The sequence below is a fragment of the Falco biarmicus genome, chromosome 1, assembly GCF_023638135.1.
Source record: "Falco biarmicus isolate bFalBia1 chromosome 1, bFalBia1.pri, whole genome shotgun sequence".
In the NCBI taxonomy this organism is placed as follows: Eukaryota; Metazoa; Chordata; class Aves; order Falconiformes; family Falconidae; genus Falco; species Falco biarmicus.
The window spans coordinates 87,645,063-87,672,781 of NC_079288.1; the positions used below are offsets into that span (position 1 = coordinate 87,645,063).

The following is a 27,719-nucleotide window of genomic DNA, read 5'->3' on the forward strand; positions in this document are numbered from 1 at the left end:
GTGCTGTGCACACACACACAGAGCAGCAGCCTCGGGGCCTGCAGCGGTTTCTTAAAAATATCGCGATTATTAGTTTAAAAGAGAGAGAAAAGGTGGGGGGAGAAAAACACAGAGGGAGAGAAAAGGGGGAGGGGAAGGGAGGGGGAGGGGGAGGGAGGGGGGCAGCGCGTCACGGGAGAGATTTCCTTATTGGGACTCCCTAGCCTACATCCTGAGTCCATATATGGGCATTTACGTCACGGCAGCCTCACTGGGGACTCCAGAAATGGCTGCGGCGGAAGGTCGGAGCAGCCCCGCTGCAGATATAAAAGAGGCGGCGGGGAGGGAGAGCCGGGTGTCCGCACGGGTTGCCGCTGCTGCCTGCCTCTGCCTGCCCCCGCCTGCCCCCCGAGGCACAGCACCCCCCGGGGCACAGCACGCCCCGGATCGCTCCCGGCACCCAGCTCGAGCATCCCCCGGATTGCCCCAAGCACTCCGCAGCAGCCCCCGAACGGCCCCTGGCACCTACCCCGAGCATACCCCGGCTCAGTCTGGGTACCCCGAGCATCCCCCGGCTCAGTCCGGTACTCCGCAGCATCTCTCGGCTCGCCCCGAGCATCCCCCGGCTCAGCCCGGTACCCCGCAGCATCCTTCGGCTCGCCCCGAGCATCCCCCGGCTTAGTCTGGGTACCCCGCAGCATCCCCCGGCTCGCCCTGAGCATCCCCCAGCTCGCCCCAGCCCGGCCCCTCCACTCCGGCCGTGCCTCCAGGGAAGATGCTCAACGTTATGGATTTCTCCTGCCCGGACCCGCTTTACTCCAAGTACGAGGAGAGCTGCGAGATGAAAACCGGAGACCTGCAGGGCTTGGGGCAGCCTGAGCAGCAACTTCTGGCAGAGGCCGATTTCCTCGGAGGTAAGGGCGCGGGGGGAGCCGGGCGGGGATGGAGGACCCTGCTGGGAGTGATAGCTGCAGCCAGGAATCGGGCATCTCGCTCTCCTCTGCCCCCAGCCTGCTCCCAGCCCGTGGCTGTGGGTCCAACAGTCCCCCGTAGCCGAGGGAGAGGGTCCTGCCGGGAAAGGGAGGTGAAGCCCAGGGCTCCCTCTGCGGTCCCGGGGACACGGCTAGGATGGGGACTTCGCAGTGACGCAACATCAGCCTCCCGCTGTTCCCCTGTATCCCGCCCCCCCCACCCCCCAACAAGCCCTGCATCCCTTCATCCCTCTAACCACTGTCCCCTCTGTGTCCCCAGGTGAGCTGCTGGACACCCCGATGAGCGAGGGGGCAGTGGATTACCCCCTCCTGGGCAGCCAGCCCTCCCCTTCGCTCAGCTACACCGGCAGCTTCTTCATCAAGGCAGTGCCAGAGCATCCCCAGGACCAGGAATCCCTCTTCAACCTGATGTCAGGGATCCTGGGCATCTCCCCCTTCACCTCCTCTGAGGGCCACCAAAGGCACCTGGATGCTCTTTACCCCTGTCCCGAGGTGGCTCAGAGCCAGCTGGACCTTTACACTGCCTGCCAGCCTGAAATGAATGGATCCACCCAAACACCCTTCCCGGAGCAGGGCTACAGCAGCTTCCCCACGGCAGAGGGTACTCCACCCCTCCAGGCACAACCCACCTTAGGAAACACCTCGCAGTGCTTCTTCCAGCCCAAGCTCCTGGACAACAAGCAGGACATCAAGCTGCCCTCTGGTTCCCCACCCCTGGACAAGTTTAAAGCCTCCTGCACCCAGTGGGAGCCCATCACCCAGCATCAGGCCTACTTGCCCGCTGGCTACCATTCTCCTGAAGCCTTCCTGGCTGGGGAGAGTGGCCAGGGGCTGTTCCACCCGCTGGGTTCCAAGATGGAGAGCGTCTTGTCCATCAGCTGCCAGTCAGAGCTCGGCAGCCTGGCAGAGGATGCTGCCTGCTTTGGCACCCATCTGGGCTTTGGCTGCGAGCCAGAAAACTTCCCGGCCCATGGGGACTTTGCCGACACCAAGATCCACAACCTCCCTCCTCCATTAATGCCGGAGTTCAATGCTTCCATGGCCCAGCCCGAAGTCCTGCCGGGTCTGATGAGCTCTGCCGAGCTCCTCCATCCTCACCCCTCACCCTCTGTCCCCACCACGGACTTTTTGGGCCACGCCACCGCTTCCTCCATCCCTCCCCTGCTGCCCACCAACCCTCCTGCCTTGGCTGAGCCCAAGAAGAAGACTCGCCGGACCAAGTGCTCTTCCAAATGCTTCTGCCCGAAACCCCATGAGAAGGCTTTCGCCTGCCCAGTGGAGAACTGTATCCGGAGCTTCGCCCGCTCGGATGAGCTCAACAGGCACCTCCGCATCCACACGGGCCACAAACCCTTCCAGTGCCGCATCTGCCTGAGGAACTTCAGCCGCAGCGACCACCTCACCACCCACATCCGCACCCACACTGGTGAGAAGCCCTTCTCCTGTGACACCTGCGGCCGCCGCTTTGCCAGGAGCGATGAGAAGAAACGCCACAGCAAGGTCCACCTGAAGCAGAAAGCCCGGACAGAGGAGAAGCTCAAAGGTTTGGGGTTCTTCTCAGTGGGTCTCTCCTTCGGGACACTGTGAAGCCACTGAACATTGGGAGACAGTGTTTCCCAAGGTCCCCTGAGCATCTCACGGGAGAGTCGGGGTGGGAATATCATTCTTCTGGGGTGGCCCCTGAGAAGATGACGACAGATCAGGCCATGCCGGGGAGGAGAGGGCCACACGGGAAGCAGAGGTGATGCTGTGGTGCTGGACTGCTCGCTGTGGAGGTGGGATGTGGCAGCTCTGGCCGCCTGGAGCCATCTCCAAACTGCAGGGACTGAGTCATTTTTATAGCTCCTGTTCCAAGGAGGGGAAAGAAAAAAACATGTACAGAAAGAAATCACCACTGAGGTGGGGTTTTTATATACCCAAACCCATGGACATCCTGCGTTTGTAGCAAGCTGACTGTGATTTCCCCTGCCAGCACTTTACACGATGCTCCCGACTGGTTATTTACCAGCCGGCACAGTCGGGGGCTGCGGCTGCACCGGTCCTTTCTCCCGAAGGAGAGAGATGCTGCCAGGCTTTGGCAGCTGGTGTGTAACGGTCCCTTTGGAAAGGTGATGTCATTATTATTATTATGATTATGATGATGATGATGATGATTATGATTATTATTATTATTATTATTTTCCTGTTTGTAAAAAGAAAAAGCCTCTATCGGGAATATTAGAAAATTGTGTCTATTTTTCTAATTAAAAATTTGAGCTTATCTAAGACCATGCTGGGGTTGCTCTCTGCCTTTCAATCCCGTGTAGCAGCCAACACCAGGAGTATTTCTGTTTGTGTTTTTGACCTCTAGCTGCCACGGATGGGGAAAAAGGTGCTTAAATAATGAGCAGGGAGAGAAAAATCAATCAGTGCAGCAAGGGGGTTGGCGATCCTCCTCCTGAGCATCCCCAAATCCCCAGGATGGGTGGCTCATTCTGGGAGAAGGGTCTTGTCCTGGGGCAGAGCAGGGAAGGGACACCTTCTACAAAAAGATGGATATTGCTCTGGGTTTATTCCAATGAGGCCAAGCCCTGGAAGGATCTGCCCTACTTGGATCCAGAGCTGTGGGGCCCACTGTGGGGACCCTGAAACTTAGCCCAGAGCCCCCACCCTCGGCTCCTGGTCCCCCATGGGGTGCAGATGCCTGGCATGCCCTCGGGCAAGCTTCACCCACAAGAAATGGGGTGAATTACAGCCCTGCTCCTCATTTTCAACCTGGCACATGCCCAGGGCGGGAGATCCAGGCACCATGAGGCAGAGGCAGCCAGGCAGGATACAGCCCCCTGCGAAGCCGAGGGGGGTTGTTTGCTTCCCTCCCTTTTGGTGATTTGAATGGTTGAGAAATGCCACTTCCCTTCTCCTGGGAACAACCAGTGGCCAGACGGCTCTGGAGAAGATGTTGCAGCCTAGAAGGTGCCACCAATAGCAGAGCCTCCCTCCTCTGGTGGTTAAAAATCAGTTAAAACCATACAACCCCAAAATCTCATCCTTCTGATAGGAGATGCTTGCTTGAATGGGGCTCACTGATCTTTGGTTTTAATTAATCAGGAGGAGAAGGTGCCTGTGGGAACAAGGGAGCTGGGCAGTGGGGATGGGCTGTCATATCCCTGGCTCAGGTCTCGGCAGCTGTCATCGATGCTTGGGCATTTTGGGGATGATCGGCCTTTTCTTGCAGAGGGAGAAACTGAGGCAGGAAAGGGGCATGGTTGCATGTCTGCTCTCTCTGACAGATTTTTCCCCCTCCACCTTGGAGAGCCTTGGAGAGAGGCGATATGTCCCCCAACCATGTTATGGAGGAAAGGGAGGGTCTCCCTACCTCACCCCCTCATGTCCGCCAGCCCTTTGCTGGCATGTGGACTGAAGCATCCCAGGGCTAAACCCCAGTTATACCACTGTCCCGGGAAAATCTACTGCCCCACACTGAGCTTGCTATGGGGTGGGAGGACCGCGTGGAGTTGGGTGGAAAGCTGGGCAGGGGACACGGGGTCCCCAAGGGCTGCTAGCAGAGATGGGATGAGGGAAGGAGCCAGAAGGAAACCTGTTGAGAGTGAAATCCTAAATGACTCCTTGGACCTGTTCCTAAGAGCTCAAACCTCTGATGGTACCCAAGGGTGCTCGTGTCCCTCAGGTGAGCACCCAGCAGCCCCAAGCACTGCTGGCCCCAGCAGCTGAACTATCCCATGTGTGTGGGAGCCAGATCCTGAGCAAGGACCACTCTGTGGGATGCAGATGACCCCAAGCACCAGAAAAAAAACCCACAGCTTTTCCAGGGGGACACCCCAGATATCATTAACAAGGAGCTCAGCACCCGTGTTTCCTTTGGAAAGAGCCATCTTTTGGGCACCTTTCAGTGGGACGTCAGCTCTCACCGGGCAGTAAACAGCCCTGCTTTCCCCTGCGCCGCTGGCCATGCATGATGCATGAGATCTTTATTAATACCCCTCTGAAAGTGCATCTATTATTGATGCTGAGCCTGAAAGCTCTGCGGAGACACCCGGGCTCGAGCCTTCACCCTCTGCTTCCCGGGCCACCACTGCCAAGCGAAGAGAGCACCTACCACAGCAGCTGGGTGCAGCTGCTTCTGGGGTGGGATGGGACTGAGCACGTTTATAGGAGGGGAGGATCAGTGGCACCCCAAACCCCAGGGCTACACTGGGGTGGGGACTTCTCCCAGGCCAGCAGCATCCTGGGCCAAATGCTGCCGTCTGCCCCCATGTCCCCATCAGAGACAAGAAAACATGTCAGTGCTGGATGGCTTTGACACTGGGGACTGAGCTGAGGGGCTCGGGGACCACATCAGGGCCAAGGCAGGGACCAAGCCAGGGTGCTCGAAGACTGGATCAGGACCCAGCCAGCACCAAGCCAAGGTACTCAGGGACCAGAACAGGATCAAGCCAGGGTGCTCAGGGATCAGATCAGGACTAAGCCAGGGACCAAACCAGGATTAATCGGGACCCAATCAGGACCAAGCCAGGGTGCTCAGGGAACGTCTCAGGACCAAGCCTGGGTCCTTGCAACCGTGGGTCTAGCCCAGTATGGGGAAGGATAGCGCAGGTGCCCAGGCTCAGCCACATACCCCATGCCAGCTGCTCTCCTGGCAGGGATGCTCTGGGATGATCCCAGCCAGGAGCCTGCCAGGGCCAGGGACTGCGCAGGGTGGGCTCGGGGGGCAGGGGGGCTGCAGGATGAGGCCGGCGGGCTGCCGCATGGCAGCAAGGCCCGGCGGAGGACCCGCGGTGTTCGTGGGGAGACAGGCAGAGGGAGCTGTGAAGGAGGAAAGCGGCAGAGAGAAGCAGTCCGGGCTCAGGCTGCAAAGGAGGAGGAGGCGGCTGCTAGCGCTTGCCCTCCCTCTTTCCATCCCTCCATCCCTCCCTCCCTCTCCCCTGCCTTCACCATGCATAGTCCCCCCTGAGCCCTGCAGCGCCCGGGGACCCTCCGTCCCCAGGGTGCCCAGCAGCCTTCACCCTCCCACCGCCCCACCAGGGCCTTCAGCCTCTGCTTCCTTCCTCCTCCTTCTACTCCTACTCCTCCTCCTCCTCCCATAGCCACCACCCTCCCTCCTTCCCCAGGGCCTGGCTGGCATGGAGGTGCTGGCTGCAGGGAGCCGGATGCTTCCCGCGGCTCTTGCCTCCTCCTTGGGCTGCATCCCTCCTGCCCAGCATCCTTCCTCCCCCACAAAGCCCTGAGCCGCTCAGCAGCCGCCTCCTTTGTGCACGGGAGCGAGTGTGCGTGCTCTGTCCCCCCAGCCCGGAGCCCCCCCGGTTCCTTGCCCGGTGGTTTGCCAGTGGGGAAGCCGGAGAGATGCTGCCCTCGCCGGAGGATCCAAACGCGGGAGGTCGGCGGCCAGAAGCAGGTATGGGGAGAAGCGGGATGCTGCGCTGGGGGCGGGGGCTTGTCCCCAGGCTGCTGCTCGCCCAGGGGCTCCGGTGAGCAAAGGGGACGCAGCAGGGACAAAGCCACTGCCAGAAGGTGAGGAGGGACCCGCTGCTCCTTGCGCCAGGTGCTGGGGGGCTAGGTGAACCCCGGCTTTTCATGCCCTCCTCCCACAAGCCCCCTGTGAGTCCTCCCCAGCCACTCTCACCCACCGCGGGGCCCCCACCCCGCTGCAGCCTCAGCCAGGGATGGATGGGGACCAGCAGGCACACGGCACCAGCAGCATCTGCCACCCTAGCAGCATCCACCACCGCCACCCCTCTTCTCCATCCCCCCTTCCCTCTTCAAACAGGCAGTGGAGCTGCCTGCTGGTTATTTTTTTTTAATTATTTTTTTTTATTATTTTTTTGGGAGGGGGGAAGGAAAAATGTTAAACAATGCGAAGAAAGGATCCATGATGAATCGCAGGTAGTGGCACTGAAACAGCCCAGGGATGGATTTCACCGGCTGCTGCAGTCTCCCGGCGGCCAGGAGCATTTCCCGGCTCCGGATGCCTGTGGGTTTTATTAGTGTGGCCGCCGTAGTAATGACTCCACTAATAATTTCCTTAAATCCTGGTCATTGCTGGGTGGGTGGGAGGAGAGGAGAGGTTTTGTGGTCAGGGTAGGACCTGCCCAGGATGGGGACTGGGCGATGTGTGTATTCGGACCCGCCTGGGCCAGATCCTGCCTTGGCTTATGGATAAGAAATACAGACTGAGGCTGATCGGGTACCCCAGGAGACATGGGCAGCGATCCAGGCCTGAGGGATCAGCGGCATGATGCTGTGGCCACATCCCTACGGTGGAAAAGCGCTTTCTCATCCCATCGGCAGCAGCCGAAGTTGCCAGCTGTGCTTTGTGTTCACCAGGTTTCATCCAAGCTGGCACCGGTGGTCGCCCAGGTGGGGTTGATGTGCAAGGGTGCATTTTGTAACGACCTCAAAACACCGCCAGGCAGTTCCAGAAATCCTCCCAGTCACACCTGATATATATTTTTTGCATGGATTTCTTGCCTTTACTGATTTTTCCCTAAGAAATGGTTTCCCAAACCTCATGACCTGGTTGTGCCCTCCGAGAGGGATGCTGAGCCATGGGGGATGCTGCCCTGGGGATGAGCGTGGATGGAGGGCTCAGTGCTGGTTTAGTGCTCACCAAGGCTGGTGGTTACGGGGCGCAGGGGGCCTCGGAGGGGTTTAGGGTGGTGGGAAGAGCCCTCTGTGAGGTATTGCAGAGGGATGAGCAAGGGATGCTCCCACCCATGGGTGCCCTCAGTGCTTTGGGGTGAAAGCATTGCAGCAATGTACCCTGACGCCTGCTCGTGCCTCACAGGCTGGAGACCATGGTGACCTCCCAGGCTGGATTTTTGCTGGCTTATCCCATTTCACAAGGGTGGGATTCCCAGCCCCCTGCGATGTCATGCGTGATAAAACCAGATCCTCATGGGGACCCTCCCTTGCCTGGCCACGGGACATCATGCATCAGACAGCGTAGGGGTCCCACAGCCCCAGAAGGGGACACTATTGAGACGTAACTCTTGGACATGAATCCTGCTGTGAGGCTGCATGGGCTGATCTAGTAGGAGTGGGTCATCCTTTGCTTGGAGAAGGTGGCTCCCAGCAACCCAGACACTGTGCCTGGGTTGTCCCCTGGAGACCCCTGGCACTGCAGAGGCTCGTTGCCTGGTGGTTGGGTAAGAAAGCACATGGGTCACCCTTCTGTGGCAAGCTCAGGGCACATGGGGAGAGACTGCCCATGGGTTGTCCACCTTCATGATGGCTGTGCTCCCAAATGCTTGTGCACCTTCCCAAGGCGGGGGGACCTTCCCAATGGTTATGGATCTTCCTAAGGGCTGCACACCTTTCCAAGTGTTGTGGATCCTCCCAAGGGCTGTGGAGCTTCCCAAAGATTGTGGATCCTCCCAATGGTTGTGCACATTCCCATGGACTGTGCAACTTCCTGAGCATTGTGCACCCTCCCAAGGGTCGTGCATCAGTGAGAGGAGCACAGGATGGTAGGATGGAGGCAGAAAGGGGACAAAGAAGAAGGATCAAGGAGGGACTTTTGGGGACCCACTGTCCCTATATCACTAACCCCCCTATCTCTTCCAGTGCCTGGCACCGGCCGATGTTGACATACCCCCCAGAATTGCCGGAGCCCCTACTTCCATCCCAGATCTCTCACCCCGCCATGCCCCAGCGGAGCCACGGCCCCACCTCCCGGGGCTCCCCAACCCATTCTGCCTGCCACCAGTCCATCCATCCCGCGCCATGAGCGGGGCTGTGCGGTTCCCCTGCATTGGGGCACATAGCTGAGGGATGGCCTCGCTGGACCTGCCCTACCGATGTCCGCGGTGTGGGGAGCACAAGCGCTTCCGCAGCCTCTCCTCGCTGCGGGCGCACCTGGAGTACAACCACACCTATGAGACTCTCTACGTCCTCTCCAAGACCAACAGCATCTGCGATGCTGCCGTCTTCCCCCTGGCCACCGATGGGGCCCTTCTGACACCAGCCGCCCGGCGGGACTACTTTGAGAGCACCTCCTTCCAAGGCAAGGACCAACGCTTCTCCTGCGACCTTGTCCCCGCTGAGGAGCTGGAGCCGGCCCCATCCTCCTCCCCCTCACCCCGCTATGTCCACGAGATTGAGATCCCACTGACAGAGATCTTCACCCGGGGAAAAGCCGTGGCACCAGCCCCCACACCGCCAGCCACTATGGACGCGGCCTATGAGGAAGGCTTGGCCCGCCTGAAGATCCGCGCCTTTGAGAAGCTGGAGGTGGACAAGAGGCTGGAGAAGCTGACGGAGGAGGTGGAGCAGAAGATTGCCTCTCAGGTGGGCCGGCTCCAGGTGGAGCTGGACCGCAAGAGCTCAGAGCTGGAGAAGGCTAAGCAGGAAAGCCTGCGGCTCAGCCGGGAGAAGCAGGAGCTAGAGGACCGGGCATCTGAACTGTCCCGCCAGGTGGACGTCAGTGTGGAGATGCTGGCCTCCCTCAAGCAGGACCTGGTGCAGAAGGAGCAGGAGCTCACCCGCAAGCAACAGTGAGTCCTTTGCCCCCTCTCCCAGCTGCAGGGTGGGGGGAAATTGGTCCCTGGTGGTGAGCCCTGATGAGTCCAACACCACCACCAAACCCTCAGATGAAGTGCTAGGGGACAATCCCCTTGGCAATGCCCAATGGCATCATCTTGCATCAGGTTTTGCATCTTCTCCCAGACCTTGTCCCAGAGCCACCGGTGCCCCCCAGGATGTGGTCAAGCTGGGGATGCACATGGCCATCGTGCTGTCCTGCCAAGGGAAGTGGTGGTGACCATGTTCTAGAGCCCATCTCTAGTACCAAAGAGTGTCCCCCCAACACCAGGGCTGGGCTCCACAGCCACATTGGCCAGCCCTATACAACCTGAGCCATCCCCTCAACCTGTCCATGGTCATAAATATGAGGGAGGCTACCTTGACCATGCCTGATTCCAGATTTTTCTCCCAGAAGGAGGGGGGATAGCCCAAGCAGTATGACCTCCATTTGCTGTTGGGATTGTGGCACTGTCATCTTCATTTTCATCCTATGTTCCCCACTCAACAACCCCTTCCCACCCCAGTGCTACTCCCAAGTTTCCCTCCAGTCAAGCACTGGGACATTTTGCCCATCAGTGTTGCTCAAGCAAACTAGACCTTGATCCTCAGGAGTTTCTTAGCAAAGCTGGAGGTCACCACAGGGTCCAGAAAGTCAGTGAGGAGAGGTTACTGGGGGACAGTCATGGCTGGGCTGAGCTGGGAGCACTGGTGGGACTCCTCAAGGGCTTGTCTTGATCCCCACCATTCTCAGCAAGTTCATTAATGCTTTTGACTCCAAAATGACTGTGGCTCAAAAATGAGGGTCACAGGATTTGCTGGTGGGGGTGATGGTCCTGGGGTGAGGAGTGGGATGATGCTGGAGCTGGGTAAGGGCAACACCTCTTGGTTTGGATGCATGCATATGGGACAGGCAATGGTGAGGATTGCGGGCTGCCATCAGCTGCCTCCTGGGCATCTTGGGGGTGCGTGGTGGCAGGATGAGGGCCCCCAGACTGGAGCAGAGCCTGGAGACATGTAAGACAGGGCAGAGAGGGTGACCATCGGGTCAAACATGTCTTGTTCGGCCCATGGTGGAGCTTGCACACTGCTACCACCTAAGAACTTGATTTTACACCCCAAAACTACCTCCTGACCTTTTCCTTAGAGAAACCCTCCTGCTTCTTCACTGTCCCCATCAGTCCTCAAACTCCTCCAGCCAGAGTGACAAAATCACTTGCCAGGCTGAAGACAGAGCAATGAACAGGGATGTGTTTTTCTTAGATGTGGGGAAATCATTGGAAATCATTTTCCTCAGCAAATCCAGTTTCACCCTTCCTCAAGAGCAGGGGTCCTCAAACTACGGCCCGCAGGCCAGATACGGCCCCCAGGGTCCTCAATCCGGCCCCCGGTATTTACAGACACCCCCCCCCCGCCGGGGGTTGGGGGGAGAAACCAAGCAGTCACAGATGACTGCCTGCCACTGCATCCGCGCGCCGGCCCCCTGGTTAAAAAGTTTGAGGACCCCTGCTCAAGAGCAAAACATTGCCCGAGACATTTTCCAGCCCTGCCAGCCCCACCACCATGAGGCCGTTGTCTCCATGGGGGGGCTTATTTGCTTCTGGGTTCCGTTTGCTTTGCCGGGGGTGTTTTTCCACCCAGTCCATGAAGATGAGAGAGATGCAGATGATAACCACCAGCATCACCTTACACTCACTGTGCCAGCACCCCATTTGCCTTCCAAATCTCCTGGGGCCTCTCGCCAGGAGCCTTCCCAAATCGTTACTGGGGAGCTCCCACTCTCACTCTGCAAATGACAGGTTGGGAGGCAATTAATTGGTAATTAAATGGCAATTAATAATCAGCAATGGGTATTATGTCGCTAAGGGCTGCCCCCTCCCTTTCCTTCATGCTCCTGTGCAGATCGGTGTGGCTGGGTGTGCGCAGTCGGGTGTGCACAGTTGGGTGTGCACATGACAGACATGCAGAGCTGTGTTGTGCATCTGCAGGGGTTCACGGATGCTGATGGAACGTGTGAGAGTGGTTGTGCCTGTGCGTGTGTGCACCATCAACCGTGCAAGTGTGCACGCAACCAACTGTAGGTGTGTCTGGGGGTGTATGCTCATGATGCTGCCGGTACTTGTGTGCCAGTTGTCTCTGGCTATGCGTGTGTGTCAGGGTGAACATCTGCATTTGTGTTTTCATGGTGTTTGTGCATGTAAGGGTGGCTTGTGCATGTGCGTGTGGTGCACTTGGGGGTGCGCACGACAGCTCCGTGTGTGTGTATACCTGGGTGCACACATGTGCGTTCATGTGGCACATTTTCAGGGGTGTGATGGCTACACATGTTTTCGGCACGTGTGTTTGCAGGGGTGCGAAGGCCACATGTGTTTTTGGGATGTGTGTGCCTGCAGGGGTGTGATGGCTGCATGTGCCCATGTTTTTGGGAAGTAGATGAGGTCAGTGGGTGGGTGCGTGCCTGGGTGCACGCGTGTGCAGGGCAAAATGGGGCCGCCTTGGGTCACTGGCATGGTCCATCCCAAAGCAGGCCACATTTTGGGGATAACATCTCAGTGCCTCAGCAGGGCAAACCCTGCCCATTCACAGGCTTGAAGCTCCCGAGCACCTGCTAATTAATATGTTAACGAAGGAGCCAGGGCCCTGCAGCCACTGGGCTTGACTTGGTATGGGGCTCAGCAGGGTTTAAGGACTTCAGGCTGCCCTTAGGATCTTTAAGTCTGCCCCAAATGAGGCAGGGTACCACTGCCATCCTCCTCCATCATCCCGCTGTACCATCATCATCATCATCCTCCCTCTTCTCCATCATGCTCAGGCATCACTGATGCCAGTCCTGGCAGTGATATACAGCCCAGCAAAGGTGCTGGGGATGTCGTCTCCCCCAAAACAAGGTGCTGACACCCACCCTGCATGTTGGGAGCATCCCTTGGCCACTGCTCTGCCCTGAACTATGCCGAGGAGCCATCTGGGCTGATCATCCCAGATCAGGCTGGTGATGGGAATGGTCTGGATGTGCACAAGCATCCCGGACCCCCAGCTTGCAGAAAGGGATGGAGGTGCTTAACAGGGGTAGGTGGGAAGTGATTGGAGTGTCACCTGCTGGTCCCTCCACGTAGGGAGGTGCTGCAGATCGACCAGTTCCTGAAGGAGACAGCCGCCCGTGAGGCCAACGCCAAGGTCCGCCTCCAACACTTCATCGAGGAGCTGCTGGACCGGGCAGACCGGGCCGAGAAGCAGCTCCAGATCATCAGCAGCAGCTGTGGCACCACCCCAAATGGCAGCTTGGGACGCTGTGGCACGCCGGGGGCCAAGGCTGCCGGCCGACTGGTACCTCCGCGAGCACAGGCACGAGCACCCCAACAGCTTTGGGCATGCACCCATGTGGCATCTCTGATGGTTGCAAAGGGTTCAGCGGGGAGGTGTAGGGCCCCGCATCTTGTTCCTGTGTGGGGAAATGGATAATCCTGGGTGGGGGGATCCCAAAAAGAAGTTGCTTTTTGGTGGGTCTGTGTTTCCATGGCAAGTGTGGGCAAGGCATTGGCATGATGCTGGAGATGCTCTCTGCATCCCACTTGGGTGTGGCCTCACTCCAAAACGCAGCTGGCACTGGGTGGGTTATCGGGGTCACCTTCCCCAGCTGCACAGCCCACATTTTGGGTTTTGCCATGTTGGCTTCTCTTGTTCCATCTCCCCACAGAGAGACCGGCACCCGGGGCCAGGGGCGGCCGTGCATGGTCCTTACGGCATATCCAACCAGCGCTCCTCCTCCAGCACCGGGTGAGTCCCCTCTCCGTGCTGTCCATTGGGGATTTTAGTGGGATGCTCATTTTTTGGTGGGCAAGGGGCTGATGAGAAGGAGACGCACACCCCGTCAAGCACTGAGGTTGGACATCCTTGTCCCCTAGGGCCTCAAGCCGGGCAAAAGCTGTGTCACAGAGCTCGGGCTGCTATGACAGTGACAGTGCAGAGCCGTGCCCCACCGATGACACCGCCGACGGGCATCCCTACCCAGCGCGGGATGGCACCCGGGGCTCAGGGCTGCGCCGGCAAGCCATCCAAAACTGGCACCGCCGGCCCTACCGCAACAGCACTGAGGGCGAGGAGGGTGACGTCTCCGATGTGGGCTCCCGCACCACCGAGTCGGAGGCTGAGGGCTGGGAGCCGGAGGCACCTGGATCCGCTGGATCCCGACCTGCCGGCAGCTGCCGGCTGACAGGTGAGATGGCACCTGGCTCTTCTGGTGGGGTGGGAGGGTGGGGAGGCTGGGAGGTGGGGGATGGGATGGCTCCTGGGCTCTGCGGGGAGCATTCCTTCCCCTCCTGTCTTCCCCGGCCACCAGTGGCAACTGACAGTGCGTGTCCCACAGCCAGGACCGAGGGGGCCGGGGGCAAGGGGGTCCGTCTGGACAGGGGCAGCCCAGGCCACTCCAGCGAGGTGATCAGCCCTGAGATCCTCAAGATGCGGGCGGCTCTTTTCTGCATCTTCACCTACCTGGACACAAAGACCCTGCTGCGGGCGGCTGAGGTGTGCAAGGACTGGAAGTTCGTGGCCCGGCACCCGGCTGTGTGGACACGGGTTCTGTTGGAGAATGCCAGGGTGTCCTCCAAGGTACCGGGGATGGGGGTGGCACCACTAGGGGTGACAGCTTTCTTCCAGAAAGGTGAAAATGCACAAGCATCTCACTTGTGTGGATTGTCATAGAATCATAGAATTGCTTAGGTCGGCAAAGATCTTTAAGATCATTGAGTCCAAGTGTTAACCCAGCACTGCCAAGGCCACCACTGAACCATGTCCCCAAGCACCACAGCCACATGGTTTTTGAACACCCCCAGGGATGATGACACCCCCGTCCCCGGGCAGCCTGTGCCAGCGCCTGCCAGCCCTCTCGGTGCAGAATGTTCCCTCACACCCAATCTCACCCTCCCCTGGCGCAACGTGAGGCCGTTTGCTCTCGTCCTGTCGCTGGTTCCTGGGGAGCAGAGACCGACCCCCCTGGCTACAGCCTCCTGCCAGGCCGTTGCAGAGCCACCGGGTCCCCCCCAGCCCCCTTCTCTCCAGGCTGACCCCCCCGCCCCCCCAGGCTGGTGCCCCAGCCCCTGCCCCAGCCCCTGCCCGGCTCTGGACACGCTCCAGCCCCTCAGTGTCTGTCTGGCCGTGAGGGGCCCAACGCTGAGCCCAGGCCCCGCGGGGCGGCCCCACCAGTGCCCAGGGCAGGGGGACAGGCGCTGCCCCGGCCCTGCCGGCCACACCGTTTCGGACACCGGCCGGGACGCTGCTGGCCTCCTGGGCCACCTGGGCACGCTGGGGGCTCATGCCCAGCCGCTGCCGCCCAGCCCCCCCGGGCCCTGTCCCGCCGGGCAGTTCCCAGCCCCCTGCCCCCAGCCCGCAGCTGCCGGGGGCTGGTGTGACCCAGGGGCAGGGCCCGGCACTCGGCCCTGGGGACCCCCACACCACCGGCCCCGGCCCCTCGGCCCGGCCTGCCCGGAGCCTCTGGAATGTCACGCCATTATGGCCATGGGAACACAGGTGCTCACAGCTGCGGGCACGGGTGGCTGGATGCGTTACACTTCGCATGTGCGTGTTTGTGGGTGTGAGCTCACGTGCACACATTGTCAAGTGCTTTTGTGGTGACACTTGTGATTTTGTTGCACACACTCCTGTGTGACCTCATATGTGCATTTTCACATATTTATGGGAGGGGAGGTATGCAGAAATGCATATGTGTGTGCACAGATCTGCCCAAAAAGAGCTGAGTATGGGTGGCACAGGGCATGCTGAGGGTGTCCCCCTCAGTGATGGTCACTCCTGTCCCTCCAGTTCCTGGCCATGTTGTCTCAGTGGTGCACCCAGATGCATTCCCTCACCCTCCAAAACCTCAAGCCACGCCAGCGAGGGAAGAAGGAGAGCAAGGAGGACTACATGAAGAGCACGAGGTGAGTCCCCGCATCCCAGGCACCCTCCCACAGCAGGAGCTGCTGGTCCTCAGAGATGACAATGCTCCATGAGCCCCAATGTCCTGTTTCCACTGATGGACATTCATCGCACACCAGCTCCTGCTGTGGATTTTGGGCATCCTGGAGCCACAGATCCCCATGGGACATGTCACCTTCCTGGGGTGACCCCAGGGCAGCCATAAGGGAGTGTGAGCGTGGGTGCCCATGCCTGACCCTGCTTCCATCCCCCGGCAGGGGCTGCCTGGAAGCCGGGCTGGAGTCCCTGCTGAAGGCAACAGGCAGCAACCTGCTCATCCTCCGCATCTCGCACTGCCCCAACGTGCTGACGGACCGCTCGCTCTGGCTTGCCAGCTGCTACTGCCGGGCCCTGCAGGCTGTCACATACCGGTAAGGATGGCCACCAGCATCCCCACCTTGCCCATGGGGACCATGGGGTTCCCTGGCTGGGAGAAGGCTGGGAACATCCATGGGATGTGCTGGAACTCCTCTGATGCCCATCCCCATTCCCTGTCAGAACACAGTCCATCCAGCCAGATGCAAAGGATCCACCTTTCCATGTCCCCAGCCCAAGCAGCAACCCCAGTATCCAGTGTCCCCAGTGCAAGGTGTCCTTGCAGCTCTCATCCTCTACTGGCCTGTTCCCATGCAGATATTTCCCTTCCAGCTCTATTCCCATCGTTCTGATACCGATCTCATCCCAGCTGGAGGTGTGACCAGGGTCTTGATATGGGGACACTGTTTTATGTTAGAGAAGGGTGAAGAAGAGGTGCACCAACACCGGGGCCCAGTGAGGTCCCACGTGACTGTCATGCCCTGATGAAGCTTTCTAATGGGGAGAAGAGACCTCAGGATCCCTCTGCCCTGAGAGGGAGGAACAGCTGTGCCATGGGACCGCTAAGACCCAACTGGGAGACCTAGCTGAAGGTCAAGGACACATGATGGTGTAGGTTCTGGAGGAGGCCACAGGTCCTGGAGGAGATCACTGGCTGCTCCTTGGTTTTGGCCACCTTCTGAAGAGGCTCTGCCTCCTGTGGAGACAGGATTTACCTTTCCTACATACTCAAAGAGGATGATTCTTCCTCTGCTGCACCCTGCAGATGACCGTTTCAGCCTTGGTGGCCATTTCACCTGCATCCCATGGGTGTCCCCATCCAGCCCAGGATGGAGTCCTTCAGGTGGGAAAGCACACCCAGCTGGCTCCTCTGTTGTGGACCAAGTGAGCTTAGGCATGGCTCTGATCTGGGGATCCTACACCATGAGGCAGCCCAATGCTGCTAGGTTTAACCCAAAGACTCCTCCATTGACCCTTCCAAGGGTGTTACAGCAAGCCCAAGCGCTCCTGGTGCGTTGCTAACCTGTGACTCTGACTCATGCTCTAATTAACCCGCCACACTCGCAAGGGGCTCTTGGCAGACTTCTTCAGTGGAGATGTGTGAAACACTGACAGTAACACACATCACTTATTTTTAGGCTTGCCTGAAGTTTTGAAGTAGGTAATTTAGAGTGAGGAAGCACGGCCTCAGTCTTCAGGAGGCAGCCTGGTGCAGTGAAAAGGCCAGGGTCCTCTGTTTGGTCTGGTGGCATCACAACATCTCTTCTCCATTGACTTGGTGCTGGGAGCTGATGGCATTAGCGAAAGCTCCTCTGAACCAGCAGCACAAATGCCAGGTGGGCGGGCAGTGTGACTCGTGACAAACCTCCACCTCCACCATGCCCCTGCATGAATCCAGCAGCATTCCATGAGGACTTACCTCCCAAAACACCAAGGAGGAGCCCACAACAGTGACATGTGGCCAACAGCCACCTACAGTTGTGGTGGCACAATTGCAGAGCTGGTACAAAGGCCATGGAGAAGACGCTGCCCTTGGCTGGAAGTTACCACCCATCAGCTGAAAGGTCCTTACCTGGCATCTTCCCCAGGCTGGGCAGGTGGCAGGTGAAACCAATCCAGTGGGATCTGCAGGGATGTTGTATTTGCTCTGCAAGGGTACACGGCCTGGCAATCTCAGTTCAATCACTTGCCACCTTTGCATCTGGAAGACTTCTGCCTTCACCTCCAACCTCACCTTCAACCACCAACCTCACCTTCAGCCTTGCTTCATCTTCAGTCTCACTTTCAACCTCACCTTCTTCCATTTTTCTTGACATTGCACATCCGTAGGCACAACTCCAAATAGAAATGCCTTCAGCCTACCTGCATGGGTTGGTGTTGGGACCGTCTGTTTCATGGACAGGTGGTGGGTTATCAGTAATGACCAGATTTGTCTGCACCCCGAGGTGCAGAGAGATGTAGTGGCATGGAGGCTGCTGACATAGCCCCCGGGGTGGCATCACTGCTGCTGGGGGCCACCACATGTCCTCTGTGTTGTTCCAGGAGCTCTACGGACCCCGTGGGTCATGAAGTCATCTGGGCCCTTGGAGCAGGTTGCAGGGACATCATCTCCCTCCAGGTCGCACCTCTGCATCCGTGGTAAGAATCATGTCAGGATGAGTGTGAGGGGCACCACTGGGCTGGAAAGAAATTGAGTGCCAGATCCAGATTTGCTTGGGGAGTGGGGAGGTCTTTGTGGGATGAGGCTGGTTTGAGAGACCAGGAGCTTAGCCCCATCTCTCCCTGTGAAGGCTGGGAGCTGTTGGGTGTAGGCACGTATGGGCCGAGTGAGGAATGTTTCCAGGGAGGCTGCTAACACCAGAGATGAAAGAGGAGCCGTGATGGGTCTGGTAGGCGACACTGAACATCAAAGGCTTGTCTGAGCTCCTCACTGCTCATACAACAGCAGCCGTGAAGGGCCTGGATGTTTTTAAAAGGATGTTGAGTCGCTGCTTAGGGAGATGACTGCAGATGCTCTTGCTTTGGAAAAGCATTCTGGGGGCGTGAAGGTGCTGGTGGATCTCCGCCCCACAATGTCAGGGTGCTCAGGAGTTCGTGGCTCACAGAGCAGGTCACCTGGCTCCTCACCTCCGTGCCATGGGGCTGCCTCCTGGGCATTTCTTCTTGTCCTGGGATGTTTGTTGCAATGTCATGTCCCTTGTCAGCCTAGATCAAGATGTACAGAGGGGGATGTCTCTTAGGAAGAGAAGATGTCAAGTCCCTGATGACTCGTTTCATCCCTGGGGGAAACACCATATGGCGTGTAGGGTTCTCCACCTGAGCCAGAGGTGCAGGCTCCTGCTGCTGATTTGATCACTGCAAGTAACAGAGTTCAGGGCCTGATTCAGACCTCCAGAGGTGGAGGGTTTGGGGCAGAGGGACTCAGAATGCATGAACGTGCTCTGTCCTGATTGCAGCAGAGCCCAGGGTGGTTGCTCAGATGGAGACACCTGCTCTGAAGACACCTCCTTACAGTGTCATGACCCCCAGGCTGGTGAGGTGGGAAATGTCCCCATCCCACGCCACTTGCAGGAGTGTTCATGGGGTGAGGGGCCAAGCTTTTCTGCCAGCCCTCCCCAGCTCTTTCTTCTTCATCTCCCCAGCCAGCAGCCGACACGTTTCAGCAACCGCTGCCTTCAGATGATCGGCCGGTGCTGGCCGCACCTGCGGGCACTGGGCGTTGGAGGGGCAGGCTGCGGCGTCCAGGGACTGGCATCCTTAGGTAGGCAGCTCTCCTCGGATGGGACAGGGAGAAGGGGACCTTGCTGGAGGCAGGGTATACCCCTAGGAGGTGCCCTATGGGGAGCATCTCAATGGAGAAGCCCCCACCCCAAGGACCATGGGTGCACCCTGCCCCTCCTTGCTGCCACCCATCCCTCCTACCACCCCTTTCCCATCGGCTGTCCTTATCTCTTCCCTGTGGGGCATTGATGGCGGGTGCTCTGTCCTTCCAGCCCGAAACTGCATGCGGCTTCAGGTCCTGGAGCTGGACCACGTGGCAGAGATCAACCAGGAGGTTGCAGCAGAGGTGTGTCGAGAGGGGCTGAAGGGACTGGAGATGCTGGTACTGACATCCACTCCGGTCACCCCCAAAGCCCTGCTGCACTTCAACAGTGAGTAGCAATGCATTCCATCGTCCATTGGCCATAAGGCCACCAAATATTCAGATCCATGAACCAGACCCTGCCTTCCAGCCGCTCCCACAGGAACCCACTGCCAATACTGGAAGGTGCTGGGAGCTCTGTGGTGGAAGGTTTCTAAGAGGGGTTCCAACAGCACCCTGCCAAGGATGGGTTAAGAAGAGCTGATCTTGCCTTGGGCCATAGGGAGGATGGAGACACTCCTTCCATGCTCCCCTGCTGTGTAATCGAGGTCTCAATGTCTGTGGCACAGCTGAGTATGGGGTCACGTCATTTGCCAGGACAGGAGCTCCTGGGGGAAAGAGGTCTGCAGCCAGCTGGAGGGTCTATTTGAAGTGCTGTTCCTGGTGGTCGTGGCACATGGGACTGTGGTTGGACTTGCAGGGAACCCATCCCTCTGGGTAGAAGCCTAAGGGTTTCCCAAGGAAAAGGCAAGACTGCTGATTTGGGATAGGACAATCAGAGATCATCACATAAACCATCATCCTCCCTACAGAGGCCTTGGTCACCAAAAGCAGGCCTCCTCCATCTTCAGGGTGAGGTATCCCCAAATGCCTAAGGCCTTGAGGAGCACTGGGTGGGTGTTAGGCTCCATGCCAGCTGTGGGGAGTCTGCCTGCCCCCAGGTATGGAGAAGCCAGAAGGTATCTCTGCCCCCAGGTGTGTGCCGGAACCTCAAGTCCATCGTCGTGCAGGTAGGCATCGTAGACTATTTCAAGGAACCCCACAGCCCTGAAGCCAAGAAGATGTTTGAAGAAATGGTGAACAAACTCCAGGTATGCCAGTCCCAGAGGTAACCCATGTGTCACCAGCCCCACGTCCCTGTGGAGTTTGGGGAGAAATTCTTGTCCACTGCTGTAGTCCCTCAGTAGAGAATATTTTAGCTCACTAGGGACATCCTGAAGGCTCTCTCCCCTTCAGACACACATGCCCCAGAGGCTAAACCAATATCTAACATGCTGTAATTCCTTCCCATTGCTTTAACCAGGACTTTCTTCCCTGTGGGTCTGTTCTCCAGGGACAGAAAAGGGCTGTTGCCTCCCTCACAGGGCAACTTACTTGCTGAACTCTGTGAAGTGACTTAAAGTCCACCCATGAAAGCAGAAATAGGGTTAATTTTAGTTAAAGCTGAGTTGCAGACGTTGCTTGGCTTGCCGTGCTCATCAGGGCTTGGGCAGTCCTTGATCTGTTCCCGGTCTCCAAGGCAGATGTCTCCATCTGCGTCCAAGGGGAGAAATAGATGTCTCCATTTCACTTTATCCTACTTTTAACTTCATCCTGCAGCAGGTTGGGCTCCCATCGGGTTGTAAGGTGAAACTCTGATGAGATGCAGAGCAGGACGTGGGGATGGAGACCCACCAGTGCAGTCAGATGGGGTCAGTGAGATTCCTGCTCCACCACCAAGACCTGACATGGGAATAACAACAGGCAGCGAGACCCACCCACAACCACCCCAGGCTGGGGGGCACCTTCAGACACAAGCCCTTTTGGAGGGGCTCTCCTTGTGTGGCTGCCCACCACCACGCTGTGCAAATCCCATGTGTTGATGTTGTCTGCCCCAAACTACTACCGTGCCCTGGAAACTGTGGTTTTAACTGAACAGAAACCAAATCCAGAGCTGACTTCAAGGGCATGGAACTAGGAAGTGTTGAGCCAGTCCTGCAAGGAAGCCAAGGAGGGTTGGGACCAGGGTGGACCCCTTCCCATGGCAGGGATTTGAGATGTTCTCCCCTCTCCCTCACCCACCCCATGGGGCAGTGGGACGGCTGGGTCCAACCCACCAACCCCACTCTCTGCTCCTTTTCCAGGCCCTGAGGAAGAGACCCGGCTTCTCCAAGATTTTACACATCAAAGTGGAAGGAGGCTGTTAGACCTTCAGGGAACCACAAAGCACATTCCCTCCTCTGCCCGGTGGAGCCCAAGGCCCCGTGAAACCAAACCCACTGTCCGCTGCTCACCCGCTGCTGGACCTGGAGCATGGAGACACCGGCTCATGCACAAAGAAACCCCAAAACTCTTGCAGGCCTTAGTGACTGGCAGCCAGCGCTTGTCCCCGGTGCCAGCTTGCGGGCGAGAAGGTGCTACTTAAGGAAATTTTTTGGCTGCCCAAAGAGGCAGGGCTACGCTCTTCCCTGGGAGGGAAAATGGCTTCAACATCCCCCCACCCCCACTGTGGCTGCTTATTGCCAAGGATCCTTGTTTGGGGAATGTCTTTTTCTTCAAACATTGTTTCTGGGGGAGTAGGGGTTGGCCTTTTGATGGCATGGGAGCTGAGGATGGCTCAGCCCATCCCCATGGGCTTCATGCAGACCGCTGGGCTTGGCGCCGCTGTGTCACAGCTGGACCATCCCCATCCCCTCCATGGGATGTTGGAGGTGGGAAGGGGACATTCCTCCAGAGGAAACAGCGCCTAGCATTCTGGCACGGTTTCGGCTCATTTTCATTTCATTTGTTGAACAGAGGGACACCTAAACCTGGGTAAATACTGCCCAGAAACCAGCAGCCACGACAGCACAAGCCTGGATGGCAGAGCTGCATCTCGGGGGCTGTAAGAGCCAGAGGACACCAGGAGAGTTGATCACTCTTCCAGACGTCTCCAGCCTCACCTCCTCTCCACCCAAACCTTCCTGCCAAGGCAATAAACCATCTCCAAAATCCTCATCCACCAGGAAACATGGGTCATGCTTCTGTCTCCACCACCATCCCTCAGAGCAAGTTGCCCCATGTGGAGAGAGCGACTGGCATGGGACACCTACATTTGCCATCTCATCGCCTTCTTGAGCAACTTGGAGAAACCCTGGCCAAAATGTCCTGAAATCCAAAGCTGCTGGTGAAAGCACCAACCCAGCTGCCCTGGTAGAACCCTTATCTATGGCCACGGCTGGTTTTTAATTCTGCTTTTTTCTTCTGTCTGTCTTCTGCCTGCAAGGACATCATAGCCCCTAAAACACCCTTCTTTTTCCAAAGGAAAAGGCCTTTGAAAGGCATCCAGCAGGGTCAGGCATCTCCATTCTCCACCCTGGGGAGAAGGTGCCAGGAGGTGCCCACACCATGGGGGACACCCATCACAGACAGCACTGCCAGCAGCAGGGACACACCAGCCTTAACGGCAGCCCCCTGCCACCTCCAGCCCCACCCAGGCGTGCTTGGACCCATTGTGCTGAGCTGAGAGGAGCCAACTGGGAAAAGCAGATCTAGGCAGTTTGTCCTCTTCTCTGGACCTTCGTCAGAGGTTTTGGTGCATGTTGGCCAGCATAGCCATGAGGAGACAGCCCTTCCCATGGCATCTCCCCTTCCTTCAGCCCTTCCGGGGGTTGATGGGCTGCCATGGAGCATCCCCCCTGGAGAGAGAAGGCCACAGACCCATCCTGGTGCCATCTTCCTCACCTATGACACGAGAGCTGCAGACCTCAGCCAATGGCTCCCAGCATGCCAGCAGCCTGTGGGGACCCTGACAGAAAATAAAATTGATTCCAAATCGCTGAAGCTGGCGGTGGGCCAGAGGCAGCTCCTGGGTCTCCAGCCCCAGAAAGCACCTCAGGAGACCATTTCATCCACCCCTCATCCCGTCTGTGCTGTCTCCTCTGAAACACGGTAGGGTTTTTTGGCCATAACCCCTGGGCTGAAGCACCTCCGTTCCCCCACTGACTGCAGCTTTCCAGGAGGAGGCTGCTCCCTGTATGCACAAAATGTGGGACCCCAAAAAAAAAAGCCTGTGAGAAACTACCACGTCCCACCGTGCCCCCATGGGCAGCACTGGATGAGCTCTCTGGCACCAGGGGTGAGCTCGCTGCCATGCCCACCACGGGTTTACCTCCGCCACGGGGAGGCTGGGACACATGTAATCCAGGGGCAAGAGGAGCAAGGGATGCCCCAACCAGCAAAAAAACCCCACCCAGCAAAGCCACAACCCACTGGGGACCACCCAGCCCCATCCCACGAGCGTGGTCCCAGCAGATATGTCACCATTCCAAACAGTGCAGAGACTTGCAAAATTCCTTTAAAAAAAAAAAAAAAAAAGAAGGAAAAAAAAAGTAAGTATTTATTTCTATAAAGAAGGAGAGAAAAAAAAGATTTTAAAGGAAAATTATATACTCAGCATGTTTATACACTCTATGCTTAAAGACTATTGTGTTGGAGAGTCATGTCTGAAGACTGAAGGTGGCTGCTCCAGATTTGCTGCATGTGCCTGGCCCCTCACCCAGCTCTTCCGGGTCACGGGGACGGTGAGGATGAGGTGATGGAAAGCAGGGGGAGATGCTGAGGACTCATGGAGAAACCTTCTGTGCTCGCCTTTGAGGCCGGAGTGGCTGCTGGTGCTGTCGGTGGCATGGAGCATGGGTGGGTCTGTGACATCCCCTTCCTCCCACCGCCGTGAGGGTTTCGTAAGTCATGACAGGACAACCTCACCTGAATTTGGTGCTTTGGGATGTCACCGAGACCAGACCAAACCATCTGCCTCCCCTTGGGGCATTCCCAAGAAGTCAAATTTCTGGCTTAGCAAAGCCACATTTTTACAAAAATCCTGTGATGACACAAGACCTTGAGCAGGTTCGAGGATTAGAAGATGGAAAGTGAGGGGGGTTTCCCCATTTTTCCTGGGTTTGGATGAGTTCCTTTCTCCTGCTCCTCCTCTTCCTCCTCCTCAGCTGGGGATGATGGTGGCTGGCACTGTGGCACAGGCTTGGTGGTAACGAGAGCCCTGCGTCTCCCTGGCTCTCCCGGTGGCTCCTAATTGGCCAGGTTGTTCATGGCAACAAGCTCATTAACGGCTCCGTATCCCTTCCACTGCGAAGTCATATTGATGGTTTCCCTGCTGCTTTCCCTCCCCATCCCGCTGGCACATGGCCCCGTTGGCTTCCCCACAAACCCCCATCACGCACCCCCATCCCTACGGGATGCTCAGGCCATAGGATTCACCACATCGGCCGTGGGGTTTCAACCCGATTTCCTCTGATAATGGAGATGTGCAGAAATACCAAAGCCCCTGGGAACGCCTTGAAATCACACAATGTATTTGGGTGCTGGTAGGGAAGGGACTGCTGCAGCATGAGCTCAACCCCATACTAGACCCTAGAGAAGCCCCAGAGGGGCTCTGCGATGACAATCCTCAGCAAAAGCCAGGGCACAGCCACCTGACCCAGGGTCAGCATCAGCGGCAAGCTTTTACTCAGAGGTCATGGTGGTGGCCAGATCTGGCAGGGGCTGGATGGATAGTGCTGCCAGTTCCTGCCACAGCTGGCTCCCACAGGACCAGTTTTGGGGAGATTTATTCCTTTTCTAGGGGATTTGCCCAAAATTTCCCCATGGCCAGCGCTCACGGCATTCCCCTTCACTTGAATTTGGCTGCTGGTCAGGGATCTGAAGAGGAACACCACCAGCAAAACCCGCTCAGGGGCCAAATTTATCCCAAATCCCTGATTTTCTGTTTCATTATGTATTGGATTTTGCTCGACATCCATCGCTCTGAGCCCCCAGGAGCTGGGGATGCTCCGGGGACCAGCTGCCTCCTCCTGCTTTCATCCCCACGCCCCCAGTCTGGGGGGGGTCAAGGGGTGTAAGGGCCTGAGGCAAATGGGAACCCCAGGCTGGTGCTGTCCAAGGAGGTTTTTTAAACCTCTTTATCAAGCAAAGGCAAGAAAAACATACACCACCTCTTGCCGGGGTGTCGTGGCCCCAGCTGCCACCCAAGGCACAGTCATGGCTGGGTCTTGGACAGCTCGTTTGAATCCTCCAAAAGGCTCTGAATTTGGTAAAAACAGAACAAAAACCAGAAAAAGGAAAAGTGTTGATAAAGGCTCTTGAAGCAGTTGACAAACGTTTTCTCTCAGCATTTAGAGGAGCCCCCACCGCAGGAGAGAGCGCATCGCTTCAGCCTCTCATTTTGGGTTAAAAATCAGCAGGCTGGGGTGGAGCAAAAGTATTTGGGAATCGGTGCCAAAAAAAACCCAAAAAAAATACAAACCCAAACCAGGGAGCGGGTTGATTTCAGCAGCTGGAGGCAGTGTGCTGTGACCAAAGCACCGCGCGGTGTTGTTGCAAGGTGAGCAGTGGCGAAGCACCACCTTCCCCATCGGGGGAGGCAAAATAATCCCCGCAGTGGTTGCAAGCGCCCCTCCTGCCCCGAGGAAAAGCCGCTGCACGTCCTTCCCCAGTGTGCAGCAGCAAGAAGAGGAGGGAAAACTGCCCGAAAGCAGGAAAAATTTTCTAATCCAGCCTCGGGATTGAGCTCTGTGGAGTCGGGGTGGGGAGGAAGAATGAAGCAGGTGCGATGGTGCAGGGGGGTGGGATGGCTTTTGGGAAGCGAGCACAGTGATGCACACTTGCTTAGAGATAATCAGAGGATGCACTCCCCATGGGGAGAGAAAAAAAAAAAAAATATATATATATATATACAGGAATTGCAATCGTTTCCCTCAAGCGCTTCCCAGCAGTGTTTGCTTGGGTACAAGCTCAGCCCCAGTGGGCGATTTCCAAGGGGCCCTGTACAGCAACCTCCCCCCTCCCAAAAGGTAGCCAGTTTGCCTCCTAAGTTATTTTTTTAAATCTATATAAATTTAGGTCTATTTTAGTCTTTTGCAGCGATGTGCCAGTGTCTGGAAGAACCAAACACCCCTTTCCCCTCCCCCTCCCCGCCCCAGCCCCACAGTCCCTTGATGCTAAAGCAGGTCCTCAACGCTCCACCTGCCGGAGGAGGACGCTGCCCTGGAGGAGGGGGAAGCAGCGGGGTGGGGGTGCAGCCCGAGCTGGGGGTCAGGGGGAGGCTCCGGGTGCTTTTGTCGGCAGCAGGGTCCAACGGTGGCCGGGGAGAGCGGGCGAGGCAGGAGCTGCTGCCCATCGGCCGTGGGAGACTGTGTTTTTAGCACTTTGGTTGGTACTATCACCTGTAGACGCACTTTGATGTTGTTGCTTTGAAACTTTGCCGAGTGTAAACAATGTGTATTTAAAGAATTACAAACAAACAAACAAACCCCCAAGGTGTGTAAAGAGCTATTTTATGATTCAGTGTTGAATAAAGACTCTTGAGATTCAGGTGGGGTTTTCACTCCCCCGGGGACCACGCTAAACCCAGGCCAGTGCCGGCCAGCTCCAGCATGAAACCAGTGAGACCAGGTGCTTTTTGGGGCTTACTGGGAACACCCCTTTCTCCTACCCCCCTCTCCCTGCAGGCAGAGGGGTCTTGGTTGGGGCAGCCCCACAGGGCACTGGGCCAAAGCAGGGGACAGGGACAGCATATAGGGCACAAACATCGCCAGATTAGCTAGGGGGCAAAAAAATCTATTTCTGAATGGTCCTGGGAAGGAAAGGAAAAGAAAAAAGGGGGTGAATTTCTAGTGGAGAGGCCTGGCAGCTGGAGGATTCCCAGTTCCCTGTTTACAACCAAGCAGTTAGGAATCGGTTTTACAGGTTGGAGATTATCAGAGCAAGAGCTGGAAACCAGCTCCCCACCTGGCTGGGGAGGGCAGGGTGGCCCTGGGTGCAGGGAGGTGGGACCTGGCTTCAGGGAAGATGGGGTGGGACACCCAGGACAGGCAGACTGGACCTTGCTCTATGAAGGAAGAATATTCAAGGGAAACGCAAAGAAAATGTTCTGGAAACCCAGCTGGAGTGCTGGGTCCAGCTCTGGGGCCCCAGCGTAAGGATGTGGAGCTGTTGGAGCGGGGCCAGAGGGGACCACGGGGATGGTCAGAGGCTGGAGCAGCTCTGCTGTGGGGACGGGCTGGGAGAGTTGGGGGGGTTCAGCCTGGAGAAGGGAAGGCTCCAGGGGGACCTTAGAGCAGCCTCCAAGTGCCTAAAGGGGCCTCCAAAAAAGCTGGAGAGGGGCTTTTTACAGGGGTGTGTAGTGGTAGGACAAGGGGGAATGGCTTTACACTGAAAGAGGGGAGACTTAGATCAGATATAAGGGTGAAATTCCTCCCTGTGAGGGTGGCGAGGCGCTGGCACGGGCTGCCCAGAGCAGCTGTGGATGCCCCATCCCTGGCAGCGTCCCAGGCCAGGCTGGATGGGGCTTGGAGCAACCTGGGCTGGTGGGAGGTGTCCCTGCCCGTGGCAGGGGGTGGGACTGGATGATCTTCAAGGTCCCTTCCAACCCAAACCGTGCTGTGATTCTGTGATGAATATTCCAGGGAAACACAAAGAAAAAAACCAAACAAAACCTCCAGCCAGGCAGAAGGAAACACTGTCCTCTGTGACAGAACATGCCTCGAATACCTGCACAGAGGGACACAGGATCAGCCCCCACCAGCCCGGCTGTTATCCCTCCCCAGCCGCAG

The 27,719-nt window shown here is 57.5% G+C and overlaps 2 protein-coding genes across 2 annotated transcripts; both read left to right on the plus strand.

Moving 5' to 3' along the window:
* The first annotated feature begins 1,236 nt into the window (after window positions 1–1,236).
* Window positions 1,237–3,070, plus strand: EGR4 (early growth response 4). Its single transcript, XM_056360631.1, has one exon. It carries the CDS (start codon window positions 1,251–1,253, stop codon window positions 2,556–2,558), a length of 1,308 nt encoding a protein of 435 aa, XP_056216606.1. The 5' UTR covers window positions 1,237–1,250; the 3' UTR covers window positions 2,559–3,070.
* Window positions 3,071–5,901: 2,831 nt separating this feature from the next.
* On the plus strand, window positions 5,902–27,688 carry FBXO41 (F-box protein 41). Its single transcript, XM_056344685.1, has 13 exons — window positions 5,902–6,363; window positions 8,532–9,460; window positions 12,599–12,827; window positions 13,180–13,259; window positions 13,388–13,698; window positions 13,849–14,090; window positions 15,300–15,415; window positions 15,671–15,823; window positions 17,811–17,906; window positions 18,911–19,029; window positions 19,262–19,420; window positions 20,107–20,222; window positions 21,255–27,688. Exons 2-13 carry the CDS (start codon window positions 8,739–8,741, stop codon window positions 21,315–21,317), a joined length of 2,406 nt encoding a protein of 801 aa, XP_056200660.1. The 5' UTR covers window positions 5,902–6,363; window positions 8,532–8,738; the 3' UTR covers window positions 21,318–27,688.
* Window positions 27,689–27,719: the final 31 nt, after the last annotated feature.